Here is a 24,651-nt window from a genome sequence, read left to right as displayed (position 1 = left end):
CGCCTCTACAACCACACTACATCACATGCCCAAGCCCTCGCACTGAGCCCGTGCCCGGGTGTTTCAGTGCACACGTAAGTCCCAATACTCCACGGATCAACCAAGCCAATAATAAGGTACTCTACACCTCACATATAAACACTATTTTTTCCAATCTCCCTTCCGATATCTATTTATATATTTTATTTATTAAAATATTTTTAATCAATATTATTTTTTTACAACGATGGCTTGCATCAAAGGGAGACTTCTCATGTTTGTTTATAAAATGCGTGGGAAAAGCGAGGAGAGACCAAGAGATCGAGGTCGATATCAAGATCGAGATCTATGTATATAGAGAGAGATGGCTGATTTGTTCAATAAACAGGCATAAGAGTATACAGAAACTCAGCCGAGTTATCCAACACATCTTTTCCAATTCATTGCCTCAAAGACGCGTCACCACGAGCTTGCATGGGACGTTGGTACGGGTAATGGCCATCCGTACGTTTTCTCTCTGTAATTTCTCTATCTTTATCTATGCATTTATCTGTTGAGAAGGTCTCAAGTTAATAATTTTCAATTCCAATCTATTAAGTTCATGTGAAATTTAACCCTTTAAACAGTTTGCTCCTACCATGTTGATAACCTAGTGCAATGATAAGTTCTATCTACTTAAACATCTAGGCCGCATCATAGAAAACAAATGCATAAATAGCAAAACCTGTGTGGGCAGATATGGTTGATTTTTATTTATTTATTTATTTATTTATTATTATTATTATTATTATTGTATAAGGTGATGGACGTGATATGAACAACCTATTGGACGGGTTAGATGCACTACATAGTTAAAAAAAGATTCAAATACTATTATAAAATCACTTTTTACCACCACATTGGAATATCCACACTCCAAGCAAAAGTAGATCCCTTCAACCATCACCCTCACTTCTACTCTCGTGTTAGATCCCAACTAATAGCCATTGGCAAAGGTAAACAAAAAATCTCTACTGCTGTTCCTATATACTCGACCCTCACTTGAACTACCCGAATTACCTCTGGCTAAACCATCCACGTTAATTTCTAAGCAGTTAGCACAGTCTCCTCTTGAGAGAAACTGGTTACTAAAAGAGTAAAAAAATTGACGAAGAAGAAAATGATGGTATCTCTATGTTTCTTATTTTTACGAATCCGTGATTATTTCCATTTTGGCTCTTGATTTTTCATCTATTGACACTTGTGCCCTTCCTAAAGTTTCTCCAAAATCTTGTTTTTCAGAACCCAAAATAATTGAATAAAATGTGAACATGCCATCAAAATAGTAGAATGGGGCAATTTCATTTCAGTAGAACGATTTGAAATCATCGAATAAGGCGGTTTCTTTGATCAAATGTCTTAAAATTTGAACATTGAAGTTTACATAGATATAAATTGCAATCATTGATGGAAAATAAAATTAAATATATTTAGACAAGAGAGGGCCAAACTATACCTAAAAAGAAAAGAAAAAGAAAATAAAAAAGAGGGAGAGAGTTTGTAAGCCTAGAGAGGATCATAGTTTCAAAGGTTTTACATTAAATCTACTTGATTGGAGGGTGTAAAATGGCTTTCTTATTAAGAGTGTGGTAATTCAGTAAATCTCTTAAACATTATAACATAAGATATATTGGAGTTTATCTTTAAATAAAACTTTCAAGGTTGGAGGCTTATAAATATAGGTGTAGAGTTTTAGTTTGAAATATTTCTCTTTCCTCTCAAACCCAAACCTCAGAGAAATCACTCCCAATCGCGACCTGACATGACTCATTGAATTGTAATTAGTTTGGGCAATCTAACCGAGACTAATAATGGAATATTGATGCAAGGAGGATGTGTTGAGGTCGAGCACCATCTTCCTCAGGGGGATAACTATTCTGAATCCACAAAACTTCTCTGTACTCCTCATAAAGATACCTTGAATCCACGAGGAGAGAGAAAACAAAAATAATTCTAATAAAATTTGTAATAATTTGATTGATGATGAAAAATGAGCTTACAACCTCTTAAATAATAACATAAACCCAGGAAGAAGTTTCAAAATTAAACTGTAAATAAAAATCCTAGAAATAGTGACTTACTATAAATAGTAAACTTATTATTTTTAGATAGTCATGATTTTCACTATTGTGCATGGTTTTCGGCTAAAAATAGTAAGTGTCCTATTTGACTCAACCGTGTGATTCTCCTAATTATTTTAAGAATTTTTCATGTTGGGTGCAACTCCTAAAGCCCAATGGATGAAGAGTTATATACAAACCAAAACTTACTATAAATAGTAAAAACGAAATTAAAATAAGAATTCGACCGTCGATCTGATGGTATTTCACAAATTCAGCATGCATGACCTGGTGTAGTGGGGTTAGGTGGCTAAAGTAGCTCGTCCTACCCCAAAATCATATATGGCACCTTGGATAACTCATTCTGGTTTGCGAGATACGTCCGTTTTAAGTTCTGACGGTCCGGATCACCTCCGTCTCTAATCAGGACTTTTCTGGTCCATCTTGGCCATGAAATTATCCGCAACCTGCTCTACATCAGTCCCTCCACTTTAAAAGAAGTCTTCCTGCTTTGGTTCATGATACTCGGTCAGGTCCGTGACGTTGAAAGTACACAAGATCTCCATGTCATCTAGAAGATCAACAATGTACATGTTGTTATTGATCTTTCGGAGGATCGGTACCGGCCCAATATTCTTATTCTTCAATTTGTTGTATGTTTCGATCGAAAATCTCTCCTTACGTAGATGGACCATAACTTAGTTGCGCACCTCGAACACCTTTTATCATTAATGCTTGTCGGCTTGCTCCTTGTACTTGTCATTCGAGGCGTATAACTTGGATTCAACCTCTACATGAATGCTCATGATCCTGTCTACCATATGTTTCGCTGCAACGCTCATGCTGGGAGCTTGGGCAAAGGGACCAAGTCAAGTGTATGGCGAGACACTCAACCATAAATAACCTGAACGGGGACTTCCCTATCGAGCGGTTCACCATGTTGTTGAATGCAAACTCCGCTTGAGATAAGGCTAAATCTCACCACTTCGACTTTTCTCTTGAAATGAATCGAAAGAGGTTCATCTACATTCAATTCACAACTTCTGTTTGCCCATCGGTTTGTGGGTGATAGGCACTACTGAACTGAAGTCGTGTACCGAACCGGTTCCACAAAGTCCACCAGAAGTGACTAATGAACTTCGTATCGCAGTCAGAAGTGATAGTCTTAGGGCCCCCATGTAGCCGCATGACCTCTCTGAAGAATAAATTTGTCACGTGCATCATGTTGAGGGTCTTCTCGCATAGGATGAAGTATGCCATATTCGAGAACGATCTGGGAGACCCAACACGAAGTCCATTGATAGGTCCTTCCAAGGGTCGTCAGGTACAAGTAACAATGTGTAGAGGCTCGTATTCTGAGAGTGCCCCTTGAAGACCTGGTAAACATGACAGTGCTGCACCGCTCTACCCACACACGTACTAACTGTGGCCAGTAGTACCATTCTTCAACAAGAGCTCTCATCTTGTCTCGTCCAAGGTGTCCACTAAGGCCACCTACATGTAGCTCTTGGATGATCTGCTCCCTCAGCGAACTTTTGAGAATGCACAATCAATTCCCTTTGAAAAGGAACTCGTCTTGCATGTGTAGGTCATAAAGTGACCTTTTTGACATCTAACCCATGTATCCTTGAAGCCGTCGTCGTTGGTATATATGTCCTTGAGGCTCTCGAACCGACAACCTCACTGCTCATAGTGACTAACAAAGTTGCACGATAACTCAGTGCATTAACCACTTTGTTCTGCTGCCCAGACTTATGTTTCAGTACAAACGTGAATTCCTGCAAAAATGAAACCAATCTAGTATGCACATGATACACGTTAGCTTGGCTATTAATGAATTTGAGAGCTTGATGGTCTGTGTAAAGAATGAATTCCCTTTGAATCAAGTAATGTCGCCAATGTCTCAGTGCCTAGACCACTGCGTACAATTCGAGCTCATATGTCGATCGCTTTTTGCGTGCATCTCTAAGATTTTCATTGTAGAAGGCTACCGACTGACCTTCTTGAAATAAGAATCCCCTAATCCCGACATATGAAGCATCACATTCAACTTCAAATAGTTTGTCGATGTTGGAAAGTATAAGAATCGGGGGTTGTAGACAACCTGTGTTTAATTTTGACAAAGCTCCTGTCGGCTTCGTCAGTCCATTGAAATTATCCCTTCTTTGTGCAGTCTGTAATTAGAGATACAATGGTGATAAAATTCTTTATGAACCGATGATATAATGTCGCCAATCTGTGAAAACTTCGTACCTCATGGATGTTTGTTGAAACTGGCCATTCCCTGATGGCTTTCACATTTTCCTCATCCACTTGCATGCCCGTGGATGTCACGACAAAACTCAAAAACATCAGACTATCGGTTAAAAAGCTGCACTTTTTAAAATTGAGATACAACTTGCTTTCAGTGAGCACTTAAAGGACCTACCTAGGTGCTCTATATGACTTGCTTCCTCCTGACCGTATATCAAGATGTCATCAAAGTAGACCACGACGAACCGCTAAATGAATGGCTTCAGAACTTGGTTCATCAACCTCATGAATATATTAGGCGTGTTCGAAAGACCAAAGGGCATAACCATCCATTCATACAACCATTCCTTGGTCATAAAAACTATCTTCCACTCATCACCCAACCGTATTCGAATATGATGGTAACTGCTACTTAGATCCAATTTAGAGAATAATTTTACGCCCTCAAGCCTGTCCAACATATCGTCCAATAATGGTATGGGAAACCTATATTTTATGGTGATTTTGTTGATAGCCCGGCTGTCCACACACATGCGCTAACTCTCATCTTTCTTTGGACTTAATAGAGCAGGTACAACGCATGGGCTCATGCTTTCTCGGATAAGACCCTTACGAATCAGTTCCTCCACTTGTCCTTGTAAAAATATCGCACTTCTTCGGACTCATCCGATAGCGAGAACGATTAGGTAAGCTAGACCTTGGGACAAGGTCATTATGGTGTTGAATATCTTGCATGGGAGGAAATACATCGGGAAGTTCATTGAGCCAAATTTCTTTAAATGCATGTAGCAAGGGTTTTAGTTTTTCTGGGATGTTGGTGGGCTCGAGTTCCTTCCTCATTATAATTAATGCATAGGCCTGTCCTGTTTCTTTGGATTTCTCCACAAAGTCTCATATGGTTAAGAGGAAATGACCCCCCACTTTAGAAGTTTCGGATGACTACTTTGGATCCATTGGGGCTAATATGGTTTTTCGGTCGTCCTTGACGACAAAATACAAATTATCACTCCCTTTATGAGTGACATCACGATCAGATTGCCAAGGTCAACCGAGTAGCATGTGACAGGCCTCCATCTCAACTACATCACATACTACTTCGTCCTTATAATGCTTGCTAATTGAAAAAGATATAATGCATTATTCAGTTACTTTTGTCTCACTGACCTTCTTAATCCAACCGATCGTATATGAGGAGGGATGATGCTCTGTTTTTAATTGCAATTTTTCTACCATGACCTTAGATACGATGTTCTCACTGCTCCCACTGTGGATAATCATGTCACAAACTTTTCAATTTACGGTACACTTAGTTCAAAAGATGTTATGCCATTGTGGGTGTACTTCTTTCCTCGGTGCATACAATAGTTATCTCACGACGAATGACTCACCATGATCTTGTTAAACCCAACATGTCTCATTTGCCTCGTCCTCTATGGCATGTTTCAGTTCCTCAACATCTAGGTCATAATCGGTGTTTCAGCACTACCATTATTAATGACGAGGTTCACCACTTATCACTAGGGACAAGTATTTGATAGGTAACTCGATTGGCTACAACGATAGCAATGGTCAGGTCTTGGTCGACCATAGGGGTTCGGGATCCTGAGACCAGCAGGAGTTGTTACACTCCTTTGGGGCCAGGCTTGCCCACTTCCTTGATCTCGATTCACGGGTGTAGGAGGTTAAGTACGTGCTCCCATAGGGTCTTTCCCTTTGGTTTGTGAAGCTCCCTGGGATGGACCCACTACGGCGACCCTGGTGGTAGGATAGGTCCGTGTGTTGAGCTATACTTTTGCTCGGGTAGCCAACTTGATTGCATCGTTCATTATCCAAACGGGTTGCATCTAGACTTGACCTTGGATCGCCATACACAATCCACTGTTGAATTGGGCGACTTGTTGTGGTTCAATTTCAACCAAATCATTATGTGCCGCCAAGCGGTAGAATTCTTTTGTATAGTCTGTCACTGACTGACTACCCTTTCGACAATTCTGGTATTATTGGAATAGTACATAATCGTAATCGCTAGGGAAGAATCGGGCACGGAGTAACTGCTTCATCTGGTGTCATGTGTGGATAGGTGCTTTCATCTACCTCGTTCATGTGAGTTGCAATTGCTCCTACCAAGCTGAAGCTCCGCCTTTTAATTTGTAGGCCACAAGCTTGACCTGCTTCGCTTTAGGGACTTGTATATAGTCAAAGAATCGTTCAACTTCGAAAGCCAATCAAGAAAATCCTCGATGCGAAGTTGGCCATTGAAGCTGGAAAGATTGCCCCTCATCCTAAATTTTGAATCTATCCGATCTACTCGATCGCTACCTTACCCGGGATATTGAAAGATCATGTCGTTGACCTCCTCGTCACTGGATCCCCCTTCCTCAGGGATGGTCCTTCGTTTCACTGTTGGAACTATCTTGCGATTAAGCGATTACGAGTTCCAGTAGAAAGTGCTGGCAGATTACCATCATGACTACGAAGTTTCCCTACAGCCTCCGTTAAGCAGTCGATGGAAGCCTACAACCCTTGCATGAATTGTCGATTCTCCCGCTGCACCACTTCAAAAGCCGCCGCGGTTAAGGGATGATTTCATAAAGCACCGTCCATGGGATTGTTGCCCGACTTGTCGTTATAAGTCATAGATTTGAGGAAAAGCCTCACTCTGATACTAAACTAACGCAAAGGAGGGCGTGTTGAGGTCAAGCACCATCTTCCTTGGGGGGGATAACTATTCTAAATCCACGGAACTTCTCTAAACTCCTCATAGAGACACCTAGAATCCACGAGGAGAGATAGAAAATAGAAAATAATTCTAATAAAATTCGTAATAATTTGATTGATGATGAAAAACGAGCTTACAACCTATTAAATAATAACATAAACCCTAGGAAAAAGTTTCAGAATTAAACTACTACTAAAAGTCCTAAAAATTGTGACTTATAATAAATAGTAAACTTACTGTTTATAGATAGTCATGATTTCCACTAGTGCACATGGTTTTCAGCCAAAAATAGCAAATGTCCTATTTGGCTCAATCATGTGATTCTCCTAATTATTCTAAATGCTTTTCATGTTGGGCACAACTCCTAAAGCCTAACGGATGAAGAGTTATACTCAAACTAAAACTTATTATAAATAGTAAAAATGATATTAAAATAAGAATTCGACCGTTGATCTGATGGTATTTCACAAATTCAGCCTGCGTGACTCGGCATAGCGGGGTTGGGTGGCTAAAGTAGCTCGTCCTAACCTGAAATCATATATGACACGTCGGATAACTCATTCCGGTTTGTGAGATACGTCTGTTTTAAGTTTTGACAGTCCGGATCACCTTCGTCTCTGATCGGGCCTTTTCTGGTCCATCTTGGCCATGAAATTATCCGTGACCCGCTCTACACCAAATATGAGGGTAAAAGGTATGCCTACATTGATCAATTAGTGGAATCATACATACATCATGTGTATGTATCTATACTTATCATCTATCAATTTGTTCTTCAAGTCTTCAATTAAGTTCTGATGGTATTTCACAAACCTTAATAGGCTATCTAGTCGGGTTGGGTTGGGTAAGGTTCCACCTGAGCCTGACCATTTACTTAGAAGGGCCACATTTTCTAACCCGAACCTGACCCACTACCTATTTAGCTTGCCCAAACCCATCCTAGAAGGTGGTGGACCTAACCCATTCTTACCCCTAAATGACTAACAAAATACAATGTTCGCTTGCTTCAATGGTGTTCCAAAGTTACGCTTCATGGACCACAAGTCCGGATGGCCCACTTAGGGATGGTGATCTGATGGTTGCACATTATATTTACACCACTGCATCCATCCATGCTCCTCATTAACTAAATCATTCCCATTTTCAGTTAGCTGGGATCTACAAGAATGTGATCGGCAGCAACACAAGCGCCCAACAGCTTGCCTTCGCACAAAAGCTCCCCAACAGACGCTACCAACACACTCCCCCCACGGTTTACGCTGAGGAACATGGACGCAATGTAGCTCCAGACGGAACGGTCAATCTAGTGACAGTGGCCCAAGCCTTCCACTGGTTTGACCACCCCACCTTCTACCAACAAGTGAACTTGGTGCTCTAGAAACCCAATGGAGTCCTTGCATTATGGTGTTACACTGAGCCATGAGTCAATGACTCAGTTGATGCCGTCTTTTGGTGCTTGTACGCTGAGTCAGCACCCTTCTCGGCCTCAGCTCGTAAGCTGGTGGTTGAGGAGTATAGGAGTGTGGACTGCCCATTCGAACCGGTGGAGGGAACAGACCACACTGGACCGTTCGAGTTCAAGACAAAGATAGCGATGAATTTCGTTGCATATTTGAATTACATACGATCAGGGTCTCCATATCAGACAACGCGTGAGAAGGGAAATGAGGTGTTGAGGGAGGAGGTGGTGGAGGATTTCAAGCGTGCATGGGGAGAAGATGATACTAAAAATAGTACCAAGATTGTGAGGTTTCCCACTTTTCTAAGGATTGGGAGGGTACGGAATTAAGTGGGAAGAGTTTTGTATGAATAGCTTCTTCTTCTTCTTCTTTCCCTTATGGATAATCAGATTCAAGATGGGGTAACTGAATGTTTTAATCATTTCCTCACTGAAAGAAAATGGAGGAATTGTTCTTATGTTTCATCTTGAAATTTGACCAAGAATTCCACTTGGATGAGTTGAAAAATCATTTTTTCCCATCTGCATTCGTAAATCAAAGTGATGATTTTTCATTTGCATTCGTCTATCAAGCAAAAAATCGTAACGTGCACATTTACAAGTGTTGTGTTGCTTGAAAATGTTAAAAAGAAAAAAATAATAATAATAAAAAGGTTGATTTTGCCTATTTTTAAACGGTTATAAATTTTGGGGTGCTGCAAATGTGCCAAATATCTCAACCATTTGTCAGATGAGCTTGGGGAACCTGAAAATTGATAAAAACCCAATTCCCCACTTGAATTTTACTAATATGTCTGTTGATCAAGTGAGCCACGCATGCACAGCCAAATAGATACTCAAGAGGAACGAAATCAACTGTCTATATTCAATATGCATGGGTTGCCTAATTGAGGATTACAATGGCATGTTTGTAGGATATATGATATGCATATGTGACGTCAGGTCAGTCTAGAACAGCTGGGGTTGAGCTAAACTGACTTGAGCACAAACCCACCTCAAAAATAGATTTGACCATACATGTCAGGCCCAAGTCCAAACCATAAGCCAAGCTAATAATTCCAAGAGCTATCCAAAGACAGGTGGGCTACCCTGGTCCACTGCCACTCTCATGGAGGAGCAGAAGACACAGGCAAATAACAAAGGATTTCAACCCTCCAATTCAAGAGCCCTGTTATCTGCTAGGAGTTAGCGGTCTGTACAACTAGTCGTTGCAACAATGGCACCCATGAACTCTTAACCATTTTGATGGCGTCAGATAGCACGGCCACAACTCCAACCATGTTTTGTACATGCATTGTGGTTGGTGGGATAAAAGTGTGGTCCACTTGAATAAGTATATCCCTGAATTTTCAGGGCGTGTTTGGATTGTACGTTACTTTAACACAAGCTACTTATAACTCAAGCTTAGTTTATGTTTGGTAAATAACATACTTATCAAGTAGAGAAGTTTGGTTTTGGTTCCTACTCATGGCTCAGTGGTAGAATCATAAGAGTTTTAACACTAAGGTCATGGGTTCAAGTACCGATTATGGTGTGTGTATACGTGAGCTAAGTACCAATTATGGTGTGTTTATATGTGAGCGTGTAAAAAAAATGTTTGGTTACTAACATTACTTAAGTACTTTCCACTGTCCATCCTCTGGGTGCCAACCTTTGATGTGAACTGTTCATTGTGTTGGGCCAACCTTGGCCCTGTCTTCAATGCAAACTGTCCATCACATAGATCCTACCTTCAATGTAGACCATCCCATTTGATTTGGGCTGTCCATCATGCAGGACATCCATCATGTCATGTGGACCTTACATCATGTGGGGCCCCCTTTTATATGGACCATCCATCTCATGGAGAGAGAGAGAGAGAGAGTAAAAAAAGTTAAAAAGCAAAAGTAAATAACTTTCTTCACATGAGCTACTTTTATAATAGCGTTTGCAAACTAAGTTTTAAAAAATAAAAAGTAACTTATTAACTTATATAAGTTTTCTTTTTTCTTCTTTTTTTTTTTAAAAAAAAAACAGGGTAACTTATCCTTTTGTACCCAAACGGCCCTACGGTGTCATGGACTATATTAGGTTTTAAGATGAAGTTGCATCAACCTACAGGAGAAGATGAATTGGATGCCTCTTAAATCATCTTGAATTGCTCATTGTGCCGCCAATCCTGGGTGCTCATGTATGCTTGATCAGTTGCATTCATCTAGTGGTGCAACCTGAGCTGAACAGCTGGATCTAAGTTTTCCACTAGGTGGGTTATCCAACTAAAAATAAAAAAAATCACCTAAGCATTCGTTCATGCAAACTCCATTGGAGCATCACTATCCAAACACACGCATTGCAACATACACAAGGTAAAAACAAGTACCTCAATCCAAACTACTCAAAAAGCTTGCCGGTTGGAGATGTGATATAATCCACAGACTGCATTGTGGATCCTAACTGTTAGGTCAGTGGCTATGAAACGGTTGGTGGCTAAAATGAAAAGTGGTAAACAGTCCTACCTAAAGTGTCCCCAAATATTCAGTATCAATTTAAAGACCATACCATGGCTACAATGTCAGATGATATATTCACAGTGTGCCCCACCTGACGTGTGGATTGGAATTTGGAACTCGCACAATTACACTACTAATGAACTGCCTCTTCAATCAGTGGAGAGGAAGGTTCTAGTTATGTCTGCATTTAAGTTTATGGTACAAGCAATAGAAGGAGATTCACATACAACTGTTGTGGAGACATCAAACAACAAGCAAAGCACCCAAAACATAAGCATTACTATATATTCACCGTGTGCCCCACCTGACGTGCGGATTGGAACTCACACACTTACACTACTAATGAACTGCCTCTTCAATCAGTGGAGAGGAAAGTTCCAGTTATGTCTGCATTTAAGTTTATGGTACAAGCAATGGAAGGAGATTCACATACAACTGTTGTGGAGACATCAAACAACAAGCAAAGCACCCAAAACATAAGCATTACTAAGACTCCAGTTTCAAAGAGGCGACTGATGTTTAGAGTAACAGAAAATCATAGTTTCCCTTCACCAAGTAAGGTAAGCAAGAAGTCCTTATAATCTCCTGAAGTGTCACCTATTACTGCATCAACAAGGCTACCTTTGTTTTCCTTATAATACGCTTCTTTAATCTTCAACATGTCGATCTCAGCACGTGTAACTATAGCTCTCGTTAATGAATCTTCATCCGTCCCAATTCCCACTATAGACGACCTAATGACCTGTTTCCACATAACAATCAACACAATTAGTGAGGATAACAAATCAGTAGGAACTACAGATATAAATCACTGATGTTAAAAGAATCGTTCTTTTCTTTTCTGAACAACGGGCATTTCAAATCACCTCCGCAAAGTGATTTTCGGGGGTTTCTATGCACCAAACTGCCGTTTGTAACAGTGACAAGAAGTCACTGTCGCCGCATTCTTTAATTTCCTGTTCACACAGAACTCTCCCAAAATCAATCTAGATATTACAAACTAAAACAACATGCAACACTATAAAGGTTCAGTAGGCATTTATCAGTAAGGGATTATTTTGTTTATAAACCATTGGCTAAGATTGGACTGAGTTTTGGATTATCCGATAAATAGGCCATCTCTTTAGTGGGTTGTTATACATAAAGTTTCCCAACACCATCCTATTGAATCAGTGGAGTTCTCTGATTGTTGCCCATAACCATCCTTGATTGTCCAAAAGCAAGTAATTGATTTTACAGTAAGGATCATCCATTCCAGTCCATCCAAGAGGTGGCCCAGTCCAGATCGACAGACATCTACACTGAAAGGATGGTAGAAAGACATCTACAGGATAAGTTCTGCCACATTAGGTTGGCTACCTGGTCAATGGGCTTCACATAGACTTGTTTGTAACTGTTGAATGTAGCTTTGAGTTGGGTCTTGTTCCTCGTGCTCAGTATCCAAATAACATCTTCTCGATCCAACTGCCGCTTTTTGATAGCATCATGTAGCTTATCCGCCTCTAAATTGGCTATATTCTCATCCACCACTTCCCTGTCATACCTATATGAGCTCACCAGAGCCAGCAAAAGCTGTGAAAAAACCACCACATAACAAATCAATTGAAATTCCAAAAATGACTCCTATCCATGCACTAGTTGAAGTTGTCACATGGTCGTGTAACAAATCCATGACACAACCCAATAAAAGTGCTACAATTCAAACTTCACAAAAAAGGGCACTATAACCATACAATACCCAACAAACATTCCCCTTCCATGATGGTAACAGTCATCGCATCGAGAAAAGAGGGAAATCAAAAACAGAAAGATGTGAGCCCAACCAATCATTGAAACATTAAAACTGTTTTTTAAAAAAAAAATTTAATAACACAACTTTTATATTATCTTAAGAGACACTTTGATACTCTATATGGAGCACATGTAATTCAAACCTAAACTGTCCAAATCACGGGTCCAAGTTTAGATGTATCGTAAGTGCCTATTCAGTTATCTGACTATTGGATTGGTGGACATTTATTGGATGGTTAATAATGAAAAAATCCAATGGTCCCATTTCCAAAAACAAGTGTCCACAAATCAGAGGCTAGCTGTTCAAGCGATCTGATTTTGGGGCCGTATTGATTTCCACAATTTAGTTGGTTCAATTTGAGTTAACGTATGCCACACACAAACAATTGCAGTGAGCCTGCATATCTAGCATCATATACAGCCATAAAAAATTAGCAATTTTTGAATAAAAACAGTTGTTTTTTTTTTTTTTTAAATATCAATTTAAAACAGCCATTAGTTTGAGAACAATTGATATTAGTTTCAAAATGATGATTGTATTTCACCAAGGCATTTCTGTTCAATCAGAAATGCATATAGAACATTACCATATTAACCCAGCTTGGTACAAGTATGTCTTTGTTTTAATTACCTTTCTAAGCGGTTGGGCCACATAGAGAGTGATATCTTCTTCCAGCGAGCAGTTGAAGAGAGAGCAATAGGCCTGTCTGACAGCAATCAGATGGTGAGGAGATGAAGCACATGCTATCTCTACTATCACCGCTACGTGTTTCACACCCTTCTTCCTTAGTGCCTCACTGGCCAATTTCGCATCTCTTTCAGGAGGATACAATGCCCATAAGATCACTGCTTTCTGTTTGATCAAAAGGTATCTGTCAGGACTTTCATTGCAATTGCATGCATTTGATTCCAGAGGCTCACATATGAAGAGAAGACATTGATTACATGACAACATGAAAAAAAAAAAAAAAAATTCCAATTCATCTGATACTATATGCATGATACTTGTCCCATGCTATGGCAGAATATGGCAGCAAGTTATGATAAAATATAAAGAGAAATGATGTGGTATCAGTAGTGTTATCAGTGTATGTTCCCGCCATAGTATCCAATCAGTGCGAATGCACATCGATTTGGCCAGTCCACCCAATAATACACCTTAACCAAACCAATGCAATTATCCTGACCATCCAAGCAATGGATACTTCAGTGGATGTTGGCACAACTTCCACTGGCAGCTTCTGATGACCATCCAAATGTGGGAAATTGGTTTGATGGTTCGACCACTTTAACAATCTGATTTGTGGGTTACAAACCATGTTCAAGGTAGCCTCCTGAGTGGATGGCTTGCATTGATGGTCATGTGTACTGATTAGATGGTAGAAATGGTTCAAGAACTGAATTCCAACTTGTAACTTAAACACATGATTGTTACGATTTAGTAGGGTCTGCGATGGGACAGGGCTGGGCTGAGCAAAACTTAAATTTTGAATAGGTCCATCGCGACAGCTTGGCCCAAGAAGCTCAATATTTTGGCCTCAAACCATTCCGGGTTTGCCCATTGCCACTCCACCCTTAAACAGAAGAAAAGAGGTGGTGTCAGCAGCATAGTTTGTGGGACCTCTATCCTGCATGCAGAGCCCATCATTTGCAGTCTGAATGTTTATTCAGCATGCTTGAATGATGATCCACGGTGTGAAACCTCCTTGATTCGATGATTCAATAGGCCCCACAAGGTTCTGCAGATGGATAGTAAAACTAACAGGGCCTATGTTCGTACTAGAAGAGAAAAGAATCCATTATGATGGTTCGGACTGTTAGATGTAACCAGTGTTCGAAATATCGGCATCGCATTATGTATCGCACCTTTGGGATACAGATACGAATCGGTTATCGCATGGGATATATCGGTTGTATCGCGTAATGTATCATTGCTGTTGGAAACATGGGAAAATTGGTCGATTTTTTTTAATGAAACTTCAGTTTTTGTTAAAAAACACATCAACACACACTTATAAATCAAAACATTACAAAAAATATGTGCACATAATAGGTTTTCTTTGTATGGGGTCCTAATCTATGCGTTGTCTAACTAAATTGATGCAAGTATATTCAAAGTTCATTCAATATACGTGTGGAAACACAACCAATACATTCAAAAGCAAAAGAAGAATCACTAGTTTAGGTTACATACATGTTTGATTTTATGTTTGGACATAAGGATTGCAACCGATTTGCGACCAAGTGGGAAATTTTGATTTTTTCAACTTTCTGCAACTCGGCCCATCTCCTCCAAATCTTAAAATTGAAGCTCCCAATTCATGTATTTGTAACAATTTGATGCTAATTTAACATGGTTTATTGGGAAAAAAAAAGATTGAAAATCAAAAATGCTCACCGAATCAAACATGTGAGATATATCACACTACTTGCGAGTTTCGTATCGCACAAGTGGGATACACGATATATTGTGGGATATATCGGCCAATATCGTCGATAGTTAAAACACTAGATGTTACTAGCTTTTGCACCATGGACCATCTATAGTCGGTCCCAGCCTCCTAGTAGATGAATTATTTTGATCATAGAAAATTGACTCCATCTACATGTCTAGGGGACTATTATTTCAGGTAGTCCCACTGACTACTAAGCTGGGGTCTCACCAAAACAAAGTCCATATATGAGCTTTGAGGGTAAATGGGCAGGATCACCTTGTTTAATTCCCTGAATGTCGTACGGTATTACGGGAAAATCTCATGTGCACCCAAGGGGCAGCGATGGTCTTAGTACACATTGGTGCTTGGTGCTTTTGGACACGTGGATGTTGAAATCATTGATGTGAACCATCCGTTAGCTTTGCCACACTTTTCATACGCAAACATGAATCAGATGATGCTAATCTTCTAAATATTGGCCTCTCACTTCATTAATGTCGGTTTTCCAAGCCATTGATGGGATGGTTATGGTCATCTGATCAAAATGGTTTCCTAGAGACATGTTATCCAAGGTGGATTCCATCTAACGGACTATTCCTATTGATAATTAGTATTTGATCCAAATCTTCCAGTATTGTATGACACCGATCAGATGGAAAAGTTCATGTTATCTGTGTGATATTTTGATGGTGGGCCATGAAAAGTAGAGTGAACCTAAAGGATGTTTTGTATCAATGATTTGACCGTCCACATCTCTAAAATCAGCAACCACAATCAGAGTTGGTAAGCAGTTTCCTCCCAGGTAAAATTGCCATCAAAGCCATGATTTGGCACCTAGCCAGTGTAAGATCTTGAACCATCAGGTGGGCAAAACATCCATGTTGAGAGTTAACCATTGGTTCCTTGTCTTTAGTAAACAGTGGCAGCGGCCACCTCATCATTTTAAGGCTGCAATTCAGACCGACTCATTTGGTCCTAAGTTGATATGCAAGTCGGCCGAGTAGAGCCGAGTCACCACTATTTCCAATACTGACTCATGTGTCAAACCAGATAGGACTCAACCGAGTCCAAGTCGACTCAGTCAAGTCACATACGACTCAAGTGAGTCATCAATCCATGGTCCACCTGATGAAGAAATCAACCTGATCATGGACCATGGAGACATGTTGTTTTTTCTTTTTTCATTTTAGGTGGGAGTGCGTGTGTGGGGCGATGTGGACCCCACCGTACGAATGGGCTGGTTATCGTACACTTGCGCTCTACTCATCATTGCCTCTTCAATCCTTCCTCGAATATGATTGATATTGGTAAAAAACAATATTAAATTAAATCCCTGATCAATCCATCTGCAGACGCCAAATATCGTTATCATTCCAAAGTATGTAATCTAAAAACCCTTTATTTGCAATTTAAAGAACAACCCAATAATTGAAAAAGACACACACACACACACACACACACACACACACAGAGAGAGAGAGAGAGAGAAATTGCATAAAAAATATAAATAAAAGATTTGGGGAAATGCTTCCTTATGGAATTATTTATAATAACGGATCTAACATCAGGAAAAAAAAAAGGGAAATATGTTGCTGTGCTCTTACCCCAAAATCCCCAGAAAGCTCGGATTTAAGACTGTCGATAAGCGACTCCTCGTACGAATCATGATAAGTTTGCCTAATTTTCAACCGTTGATCCGCATTCCGGTGGCCCAATATCGAAATTATAGCTTTCTCATCCGTCCCCCATCCTGCCACCGTGATGTTATCATACACACCGACAGCTACTACTAATATACAATACCAACAATCCATTTGGGTTGTGTTCGGTTGCACCAAATTTCATCAAATATCATGAAATTTCGGACCCACAACATGAAATTTCATGATATTCGGTGCAACCAAACGCCCCTTTTTATTTAATATTATTATTACAACAAGAAGAAGAGATTGATAGAGAGAGAAAGAGAGACCTTTGAAAGCCTTTCTGAGGTTCTCAGCGTCTTGGGAGGGAGTAGGAAGAGGGTCTGGAACTGTAATCGTACCACCCAACATCTCTCTCTCTCTCTCTCTCTCTCTCTCTCTCTCTCCCCTCTTCTCTTCTCTTTAAAAACTACAGAATTGAAACGAAAACAGAGACATGAATGTGATTTCATTTCCTCTTATACATTGGAGAAATGCTCGGTTGCTCTCGTAGCACTAGAAGTTATACATCTCCTAGTTGCATCTGTCTACTTGGACACTCTAATCGATTGATCTCAACCGTCTATTACGTCCGGGGTACATTCTCTTAGTCACCACCCAAAATTCACACAGATTAAAATGGTCCAATTCATCCCTGATTTGTCATTATTTTAGTATCCGTCCCTTTTCTGACCCATGTATGGGATATGGTTGGGATTGCCCAAAAAAGGGGTACTCTTTATATCATAAGAAATCTACAATGGTCCCCCACAAAGAATTTTTTATAGTTGATTGGACCTGTTTTCATGTAAATGATCTTGACCGTACATATTAGTGGCTAATAATCAGATTGTTACGCTGGTCAGATTGGTGTATATATGAATGGTATTTTACAAATTCTGTGTTGGACCCAGTGGACGGTCCAGATCGATCATTGGTTGTCTAGCTGGCCGAATACAACTAGGAGCACTATAACTTTATTTGAGTGCTGTCAAAACGCTGAAGAATTTCTCCGTTACTAAAAAGGGAGTGACGAAGACCAAGACTTCTGTGATACGTCACACACCATTTTTAAAGTGGTGGTGATTCATCCTACCAGCATTTGGCACGTGTTTCTATGTAGACCATCCAAATTGTGGGCTACATTTGGATGGGCCATAAGTCAGGAATCATGCTTATCTGGCAATCCTAAGTGTTCGGTTGATGGTTTATTAAATGGACGGTTGAAAGTGAAATCTCCAGTGGGCCAAATCATGGAGAGTAAAATCAGATGGTTAATATGATTTGATCAATCTTACTTTTAAATTGTGGTCACTCTGCTATTGGACCAGTGGATACGACGGTCTGGATTATTATACAACTCTGCCATGCCTACCTTGGAGGCCTCCACCATTTTTCAAGATGGTGGTAAACTATTATAGTAGTTTGGATTAATGTTGTCCTACTCACTCATCGTCTTTCCATAACACCTGATTCACGTTTCGTCATGCATTATCATAACGCCAGACGTACCGTTATGTACAAAGACTATGTTTAGGTTGTCATCCAGACCGTTGATCTTATGATCTATAGAGTGGTTGGGAATTCCTCAATTATTTCTTAGACCGTCATCCAGACTGTTGATCTTATGATTTATTAGAAGCGAACAAATATACAAATACTAAAAATACATCAATGGTCCAGAAGTAAGTTGGATAATCCAATTGCTAAAATCTTCTAGCCTAAAGTTTTCTTGGTCTGCTTCCATCTATACCGTTTCCCATAGGATCACGGTTTGGATCAAATGAACCATGTCTCCACATGCATTCATGCATCGCACATCAGGAACCGGAGAAGATTGGATTCTTATCTGTGCTGGTATCAGCCCTGCCCTGTTTGTTTGTTTTTTTTTTTTTTTCCACTTCTCATCTTCTTTAAAAATCCTGAGAGCATGGTTTCTACGGTGGATCACCGAAAACTTGGGGACAAATGCTTGCATCTTGCTTGTTTTGATATATCTTCGTGATCCATGTGCTTATATAATCATATGGGGGACTATTACTTGAGCCGCTTTGGTTGGAGCATTCGCCTAATTCGAAATGACATTGGTCCCTTGTAGTAATTTACACCTTTGCTCGTATCTTCCATCTGCTTGTGCCTCATGCTTTCCCTCTACTGTGCTCTACGCAAGTTCGAGCTCGCCCTCAAGCTCAATATTGGATCTTGGCTTATTTGTCAAAGATTTTGAGTCGAGCTCGAGTCGAGCTAGTGGATAGAGTCGAGTTGAGTCCGTTCCCATGTCAATTTATTATATTTTTTTGCTAAAAAATACAAATTAAAAGTCAACCATATTAAGCCTAAAACGTCTCACATGCCACATTATTAAGACAAGAAAAAAGTATCACATATGACTCTATATACTACATGTTGGTCCTTAACATCAAATCCAAAAAGCAAAAATACATTACTAAAAAATAAAGGCTTAAACAAAATTTCAAAAGCTTACATTCCTTCAAGCAGTTTTTAGATGCATTTTGGACCTTATCTTCACTTTCATTCTCATCCTCATACTCTTAAACATTGATACTGCTACCGCCCCAAACTAGATACAACTAGTCTTGCGTACATATTAATGCTTTAACTGTTTTCGAGGCAAGTGAGTTTCAATATGTGCTAACAACCCTACTCCCTGTGCTGAAAGCTGATTCTGATGTCACGGTCGAAATTGGAATTGATAATATGTCTCGTGTCATTACTGAAAGTCTAGAGTATTAGACTTCTACCACTGCAAAACATCAAAATTATCTTCTTATAACCTTATAACCAGTTCTTTTAGATATTTCTTCATTTCTAATTAAGTTTTATGTGTTTCCGTTTCTTCTTCGTCTAAAAAAGATATAAAGTCACAAAGTTGCTTTCTTCTAGTAGAAGTACTACTCGACCCCGTAAATTGAGGAGTAACTATTGCACTGGATGTTGCGGTCAAAGTACCAACATATGAAGTGCACAACTATTTAACCGCAACATGAATAATGGCGGTCTCTGCTAAAACTCTTTTATAACTGGAATAAAGTGATCTAAAAACATTTTTAACCAGTGTCATCATGTACCGTTGATTCATAACAACTACAATGGCCATTAACAAGTAGCAGTTAGCCCAATACTTATTGAATTTCATTTGCATTCCTAGAGCCATCTCCCGTAAAAAATTTAGACCCTCATCAACACGTTTTTTAAGCATCCATAATGAAAATAATTTATGGAAGAAATTGATTTGCCATAGGATACTTATTTTATGAAAAAAATTTCATATAATCATAAAAAACTTTGAGAAATTGATGAACATGTTGAGTTTCCGTCCAGTCTTCGTCACTAGGTATGTATGTGTACATTTAATCGCACGTTGCAAGTTTAAGGAATGCAATTTTAAATTCTAAAGTTGTATCCAACATTTCATAAGTTGAATTCCAGTGTCTGCAGACATTCAACTTCAATTGCTTTTTAGATTTCAAATCCAAACATTAGACTATATCATTTCATGTACTCAATCTTGAAGGTGACCCCTTTATATATTTTACGCTATGTTGTATGTTGATTATCTGGAGTCAATTGCTTTCAACGCTTCTTGCACAATCAAGTTTAGTATGTGGGCACAACATCTAACCTGAAATATTTTACTCTCAAAGAATAAATTTTCAGCTGCCTTGAATTGACTACGTAAGAAAGAAACTAAAGTATCGTTGGAAGAGGCATCATATAAACTTATTAAAGATATTTTCTTTTCAATGTCCCACTCAACAAAACAATTGTAAATGCAGTCGGATATTACCATACCAGTATGAGGAGGTAGAATGTAGCGGAAGTTTATAATATTCTTTTATAGTTTCAAATCTGCATCAACGAAATTTGTGGTTAATGACGTATACTATTTCTTTGGTTCGATGTCATCCACTTATCCGAAGTTAAACTTATTCTTGATTTGGATGCTAGAGGAGCTTTTAAGTTTGCTTTCTCCATTGCTTATATCTTCATACACTTTCTTTTCACAGCAATATGAGATGCTTTCTTACATTTGAGATTAAGGAATTTGTAAAATTTCATAAAAACTTTGCTTTCTACCATGCTAAATGACTTCTCACTAACTATAACCAATCTTGCATACTAATCTTTCAGATTTTCCAGATCATACTTATAGGTGGAGAGAGTAACTTGAGAGTCGTCATTTTCAGGACTGGTAAATGAAAGCAGTTGCTAGAGTCTATCCTTCGATGTTCTTGGTCTCTTCACATGTTTATCAAGATGCTCCTAATAATGAGTTGTAGAAGAACAAGAATGCTTGTTGTAAAGAGTTTTACAATACTTGCATCTAATCTTAACTGAACCATCTAGTAGCGTGATCTCATCAAAAAATTTCCATACCGCTGAACTTTTTTTCCCTTTTACTGAACTTGAAGTTGATTTAACTTTGTTTTCCAATTTATCTCCAACCACGATAAAAGGAAATGTGACTGACGCACCAACACCAGGAGTACTTACGTTTTCCTCACTAGTCATCTAAAATTAAAAAGATAACAAGGGTAAGGTAAGATTAGGGCTTTCATAGATTGAAGTAATCAGTCAATCACATTTATATGTATATATAAATATATAATAGAAACAATGTTGGGCCCCTCCATAAACTGCAAGACACAAGTGTTTTAAATAGTTCCTTGATAAATAAATCCACCCGGGTATATACATATATATAACTATATATTGTCCATAATTATTTCAAATTTTGTTTACTAATTATCTCTAAATATCTCATATATTCCTACTTGTCTCTTTTTAGAGGTGCTAATTATCTTTATACCATTCGATAAAATACCATGTACTGTCCTCATACAGTTTACATGCGAGCCAAAATTTTGATAGCACCTCTCCATATCATCCAAATATATATAAGATTCAATACTAATTAGTTGCCACATATAATCCATTACATGTGCATAGTAAAAATCAACTAGTAAAGAACTACGTATCTAGAGAAAATATAGAGAGACACTACCAAAATTCTAACTACATGTAAATTAAAAATGAGGACAACCTAAGTACATGGTATGATACCGAACTGTCCAAAATGAGACAATTTAGGAATCTATAAAGAATAAGCATTTTCAGTTGAATGACTGTACTTGTTCAATATAAATTCCTAAATGGAGGGTACATTACTAAACCACTAGGTGACCTAAATACTAATTAACAACATCAGATGACAAAGAATCATAAGCATCAACATTTAAAGAATAAATATCGAAATATATAAGAAAAAGTTACTTCATACAATTATAAGTCTACAAGTTAAAAAAACTTAAGAACAAATAAGAAGATAATGCATTTATAGTGGGCGAGTTAAGTTAGTGCATTATGGTAGGAAAGTAAAATTAATATATTTATTCCATACAACTACAAGTCTACAAGTAAAAAACTTAAGAACAAATAAAAAAATGCATTTATAGTAGGCAAGTTAAGTCGGTGAATTATAGTAGGAAAGTTAAGTTAATGTATTTATTATATACAACTACAAGTTTACAAATAAAAAATTTAATACATCAAAGTTAAGTTTTAATATTTTCCTGATCTTGGATTGGATCCAAAATTTTCGTCATCCAAGCTTAGGTTGGTGGTATCCTCTCCAATATGCTCATTAGCCTCCTCTTAATCAGAAGGTAGAGAGACTTTTCTACCATGCCCTTGTATAGATTCAACTAATTTTTTTCAAACTTTTTTTGTGAGTTGATTTATACTGACTACTCAAGATCTTGTAGAATGAGGCAAGTTTGGAAATAAACTTTGAGAAGCACATTGTTGTTAAGAGGCACATCGTTGTTAAGAAGCACATCGTTGATATCTAGATGCCTCTGCATCTTCCTTCCTTAACTTCAAAGCTATTTGTAATTACTCTTCTTCCAAACTTCTTAATCTAGCTTTATTCTCTTCTTCCTCTTCCCTATTAATTCTCTTCACTCTCTCTATTTCAGATTCTTTGTTGATTAGAATATGTTTGTTATGGTATATCTTGTGGCTAGTTGTATTCAGTGTGGGAAAGGGGGTGGAAGGCTTCTTGTTGGAGTGTACGAGAGCCTGGAATAAAAATCATACATCTCCTGATGCTTTTAGACATAGTTTTACATCTCCCTTGACCTGATAAGTGTAGTCTAAGCCGATTTGTTTATTAACAAATCTAGCCCTACACAAATTGCATTGAATCTTCGTTCTTTCAAAGTTTGGGGCGTAGACTTGGGATCTATAATTTCAAATATTGGTTGATGGATTATCTGAAGACATTACTGCACACCATTTTGTGTTAAGAAAAATATTGTTATAAGAAAATTAAAAAAATTCATGCAAATGTAATCTATAATATCTATTCATTTAAATTCATAATGATTATGTATTAAAAATTTTGGTATTGATTCAAATAATGTTAATAACCCATAATTCAATAATTTGGTTGAATCAAATGTCATTAAGGTTTATGATTAATCAGTCTAATGCTATACTTAATTAAAACCCGGTGAGTATTGCACACCCAACCCAACCCAACCTAGTGCCCAACCAGACCCAAACCCTCGCCCGACTCAACTTAGTGCCTAACTAGACCCAAACCCTCGCCCGACTTAACCCAGCACCCAACCTGACCCAAACCCCCACCTGACTTAATCCAGTGCCCAACCCAACCCAACCTAGTGTGTAAGACCCATATCCTAGACCGTATCATTCCATAGGCTTTCACAGTCCTCCCGGTCGAATTTCGGTGACCCGCGATCTGTTCTCGTCGTTTGCGCACGATCCTGAGTCGTGTCCCGTATATCAGAGTCGGCTCAATTCAAAACTTGTATCCTTACGACCGCGCCATTGCCGTGGTTCTAATGCCGCATCTCGTGCGCTAAAGCGATACCCGGGCCAGAAGATGTGGGCCCGCGTTCAATTCGAGGAAAACGATGCGCATTGCAAATCCCAAGAGAATATGTCCCATCAAATGTCAAGTACACACCCCATCACTCCCATCACTCACACTCATCCCCAAGTACCATACCCATCTCCAAAAGTCAACTTCCCATCACTTCATCCATCCCTCTCTCCATCACTCCATCACTCGCATCACCTCTCTCTCTCTCTCATATCTCTCTCATTTTTTCTCCCAAGCAACCATGGAAGGTGGACGTCCAAGTTCTCCATGAGAAAGAGCTAAGTGTGGCCCACCTTCTTACCACCCAATCCCACCATCCAAAGTCCATCTCAACTGTTGAAATTGTTCCCTTGGAGCTCTAGAGGCTATAGGCAGAAGAAGGAAGAGGAGATCAAAGGTGGGTGTTTTTTTTAGATTTTGATTTGTGTGATTTCGATGTGATAGGGCCAACTTGTGGTGGGACCCATCTTGATGTATGCCTTGTATCAAAGAGGGACCCATAGTGGTGGGGTCCCTCCCATCTCCACGTTTTTCTCTTTCCCCTTTCTTCTCCCTGTTTTGATGGCCCACCTTAATGATATATTGCGTCTACACCATCCACCAGCTTAGAGTGTGTGAGACCCACCTGATGCATGTGCGTATATCCATGTTGTCCATTCCTTGGAACATGGGGCCCGCCATGATGTATGTTGAAGATCCACGCTGCCCAAAACATGGCCCACATGATATAGGCATTTCATCCACACTGTCTGTTCACCGGGCAGGATCCACCCACCTGTCCGTTTGGACAGGCCTGAATGGAGAGAAAATACAA

The 24,651-nt window shown here is 39.0% G+C and overlaps 1 protein-coding gene and 1 pseudogene across 1 annotated transcript; one reads left to right on the top strand and one right to left on the bottom strand.

The window, feature by feature from the left end:
* Positions 1-343: 343 nt before the first annotated feature.
* On the top strand, positions 344-9,063 carry LOC131227809 (uncharacterized; annotated as a pseudogene).
* A 2,272-nt stretch (positions 9,064-11,335) lies between these two features.
* Positions 11,336-17,358, bottom strand: LOC131227557 (annexin D3-like). The gene is made up of 6 exons (XM_058223358.1): positions 17,197-17,358; positions 16,829-16,974; positions 13,421-13,642; positions 12,358-12,570; positions 11,865-11,954; positions 11,336-11,740 (listed from the first exon to the last, which is right to left on the bottom strand). Exons 1-6 carry the CDS (start codon positions 17,276-17,278, stop codon positions 11,534-11,536), a joined length of 960 nt encoding a protein of 319 aa, XP_058079341.1. The 5' UTR covers positions 17,279-17,358; the 3' UTR covers positions 11,336-11,533.
* Between the last annotated feature and the right edge of the window lie 7,293 nt (positions 17,359-24,651).

Source organism: Magnolia sinica, chromosome 15, assembly GCF_029962835.1.
Source record: "Magnolia sinica isolate HGM2019 chromosome 15, MsV1, whole genome shotgun sequence".
Classification (NCBI taxonomy): domain Eukaryota; kingdom Viridiplantae; phylum Streptophyta; class Magnoliopsida; order Magnoliales; family Magnoliaceae; genus Magnolia; species Magnolia sinica.
The sequence above is the reverse complement of the archived record's forward strand: the minus strand, read 5'-3'. Positions and strand labels throughout refer to the sequence as shown.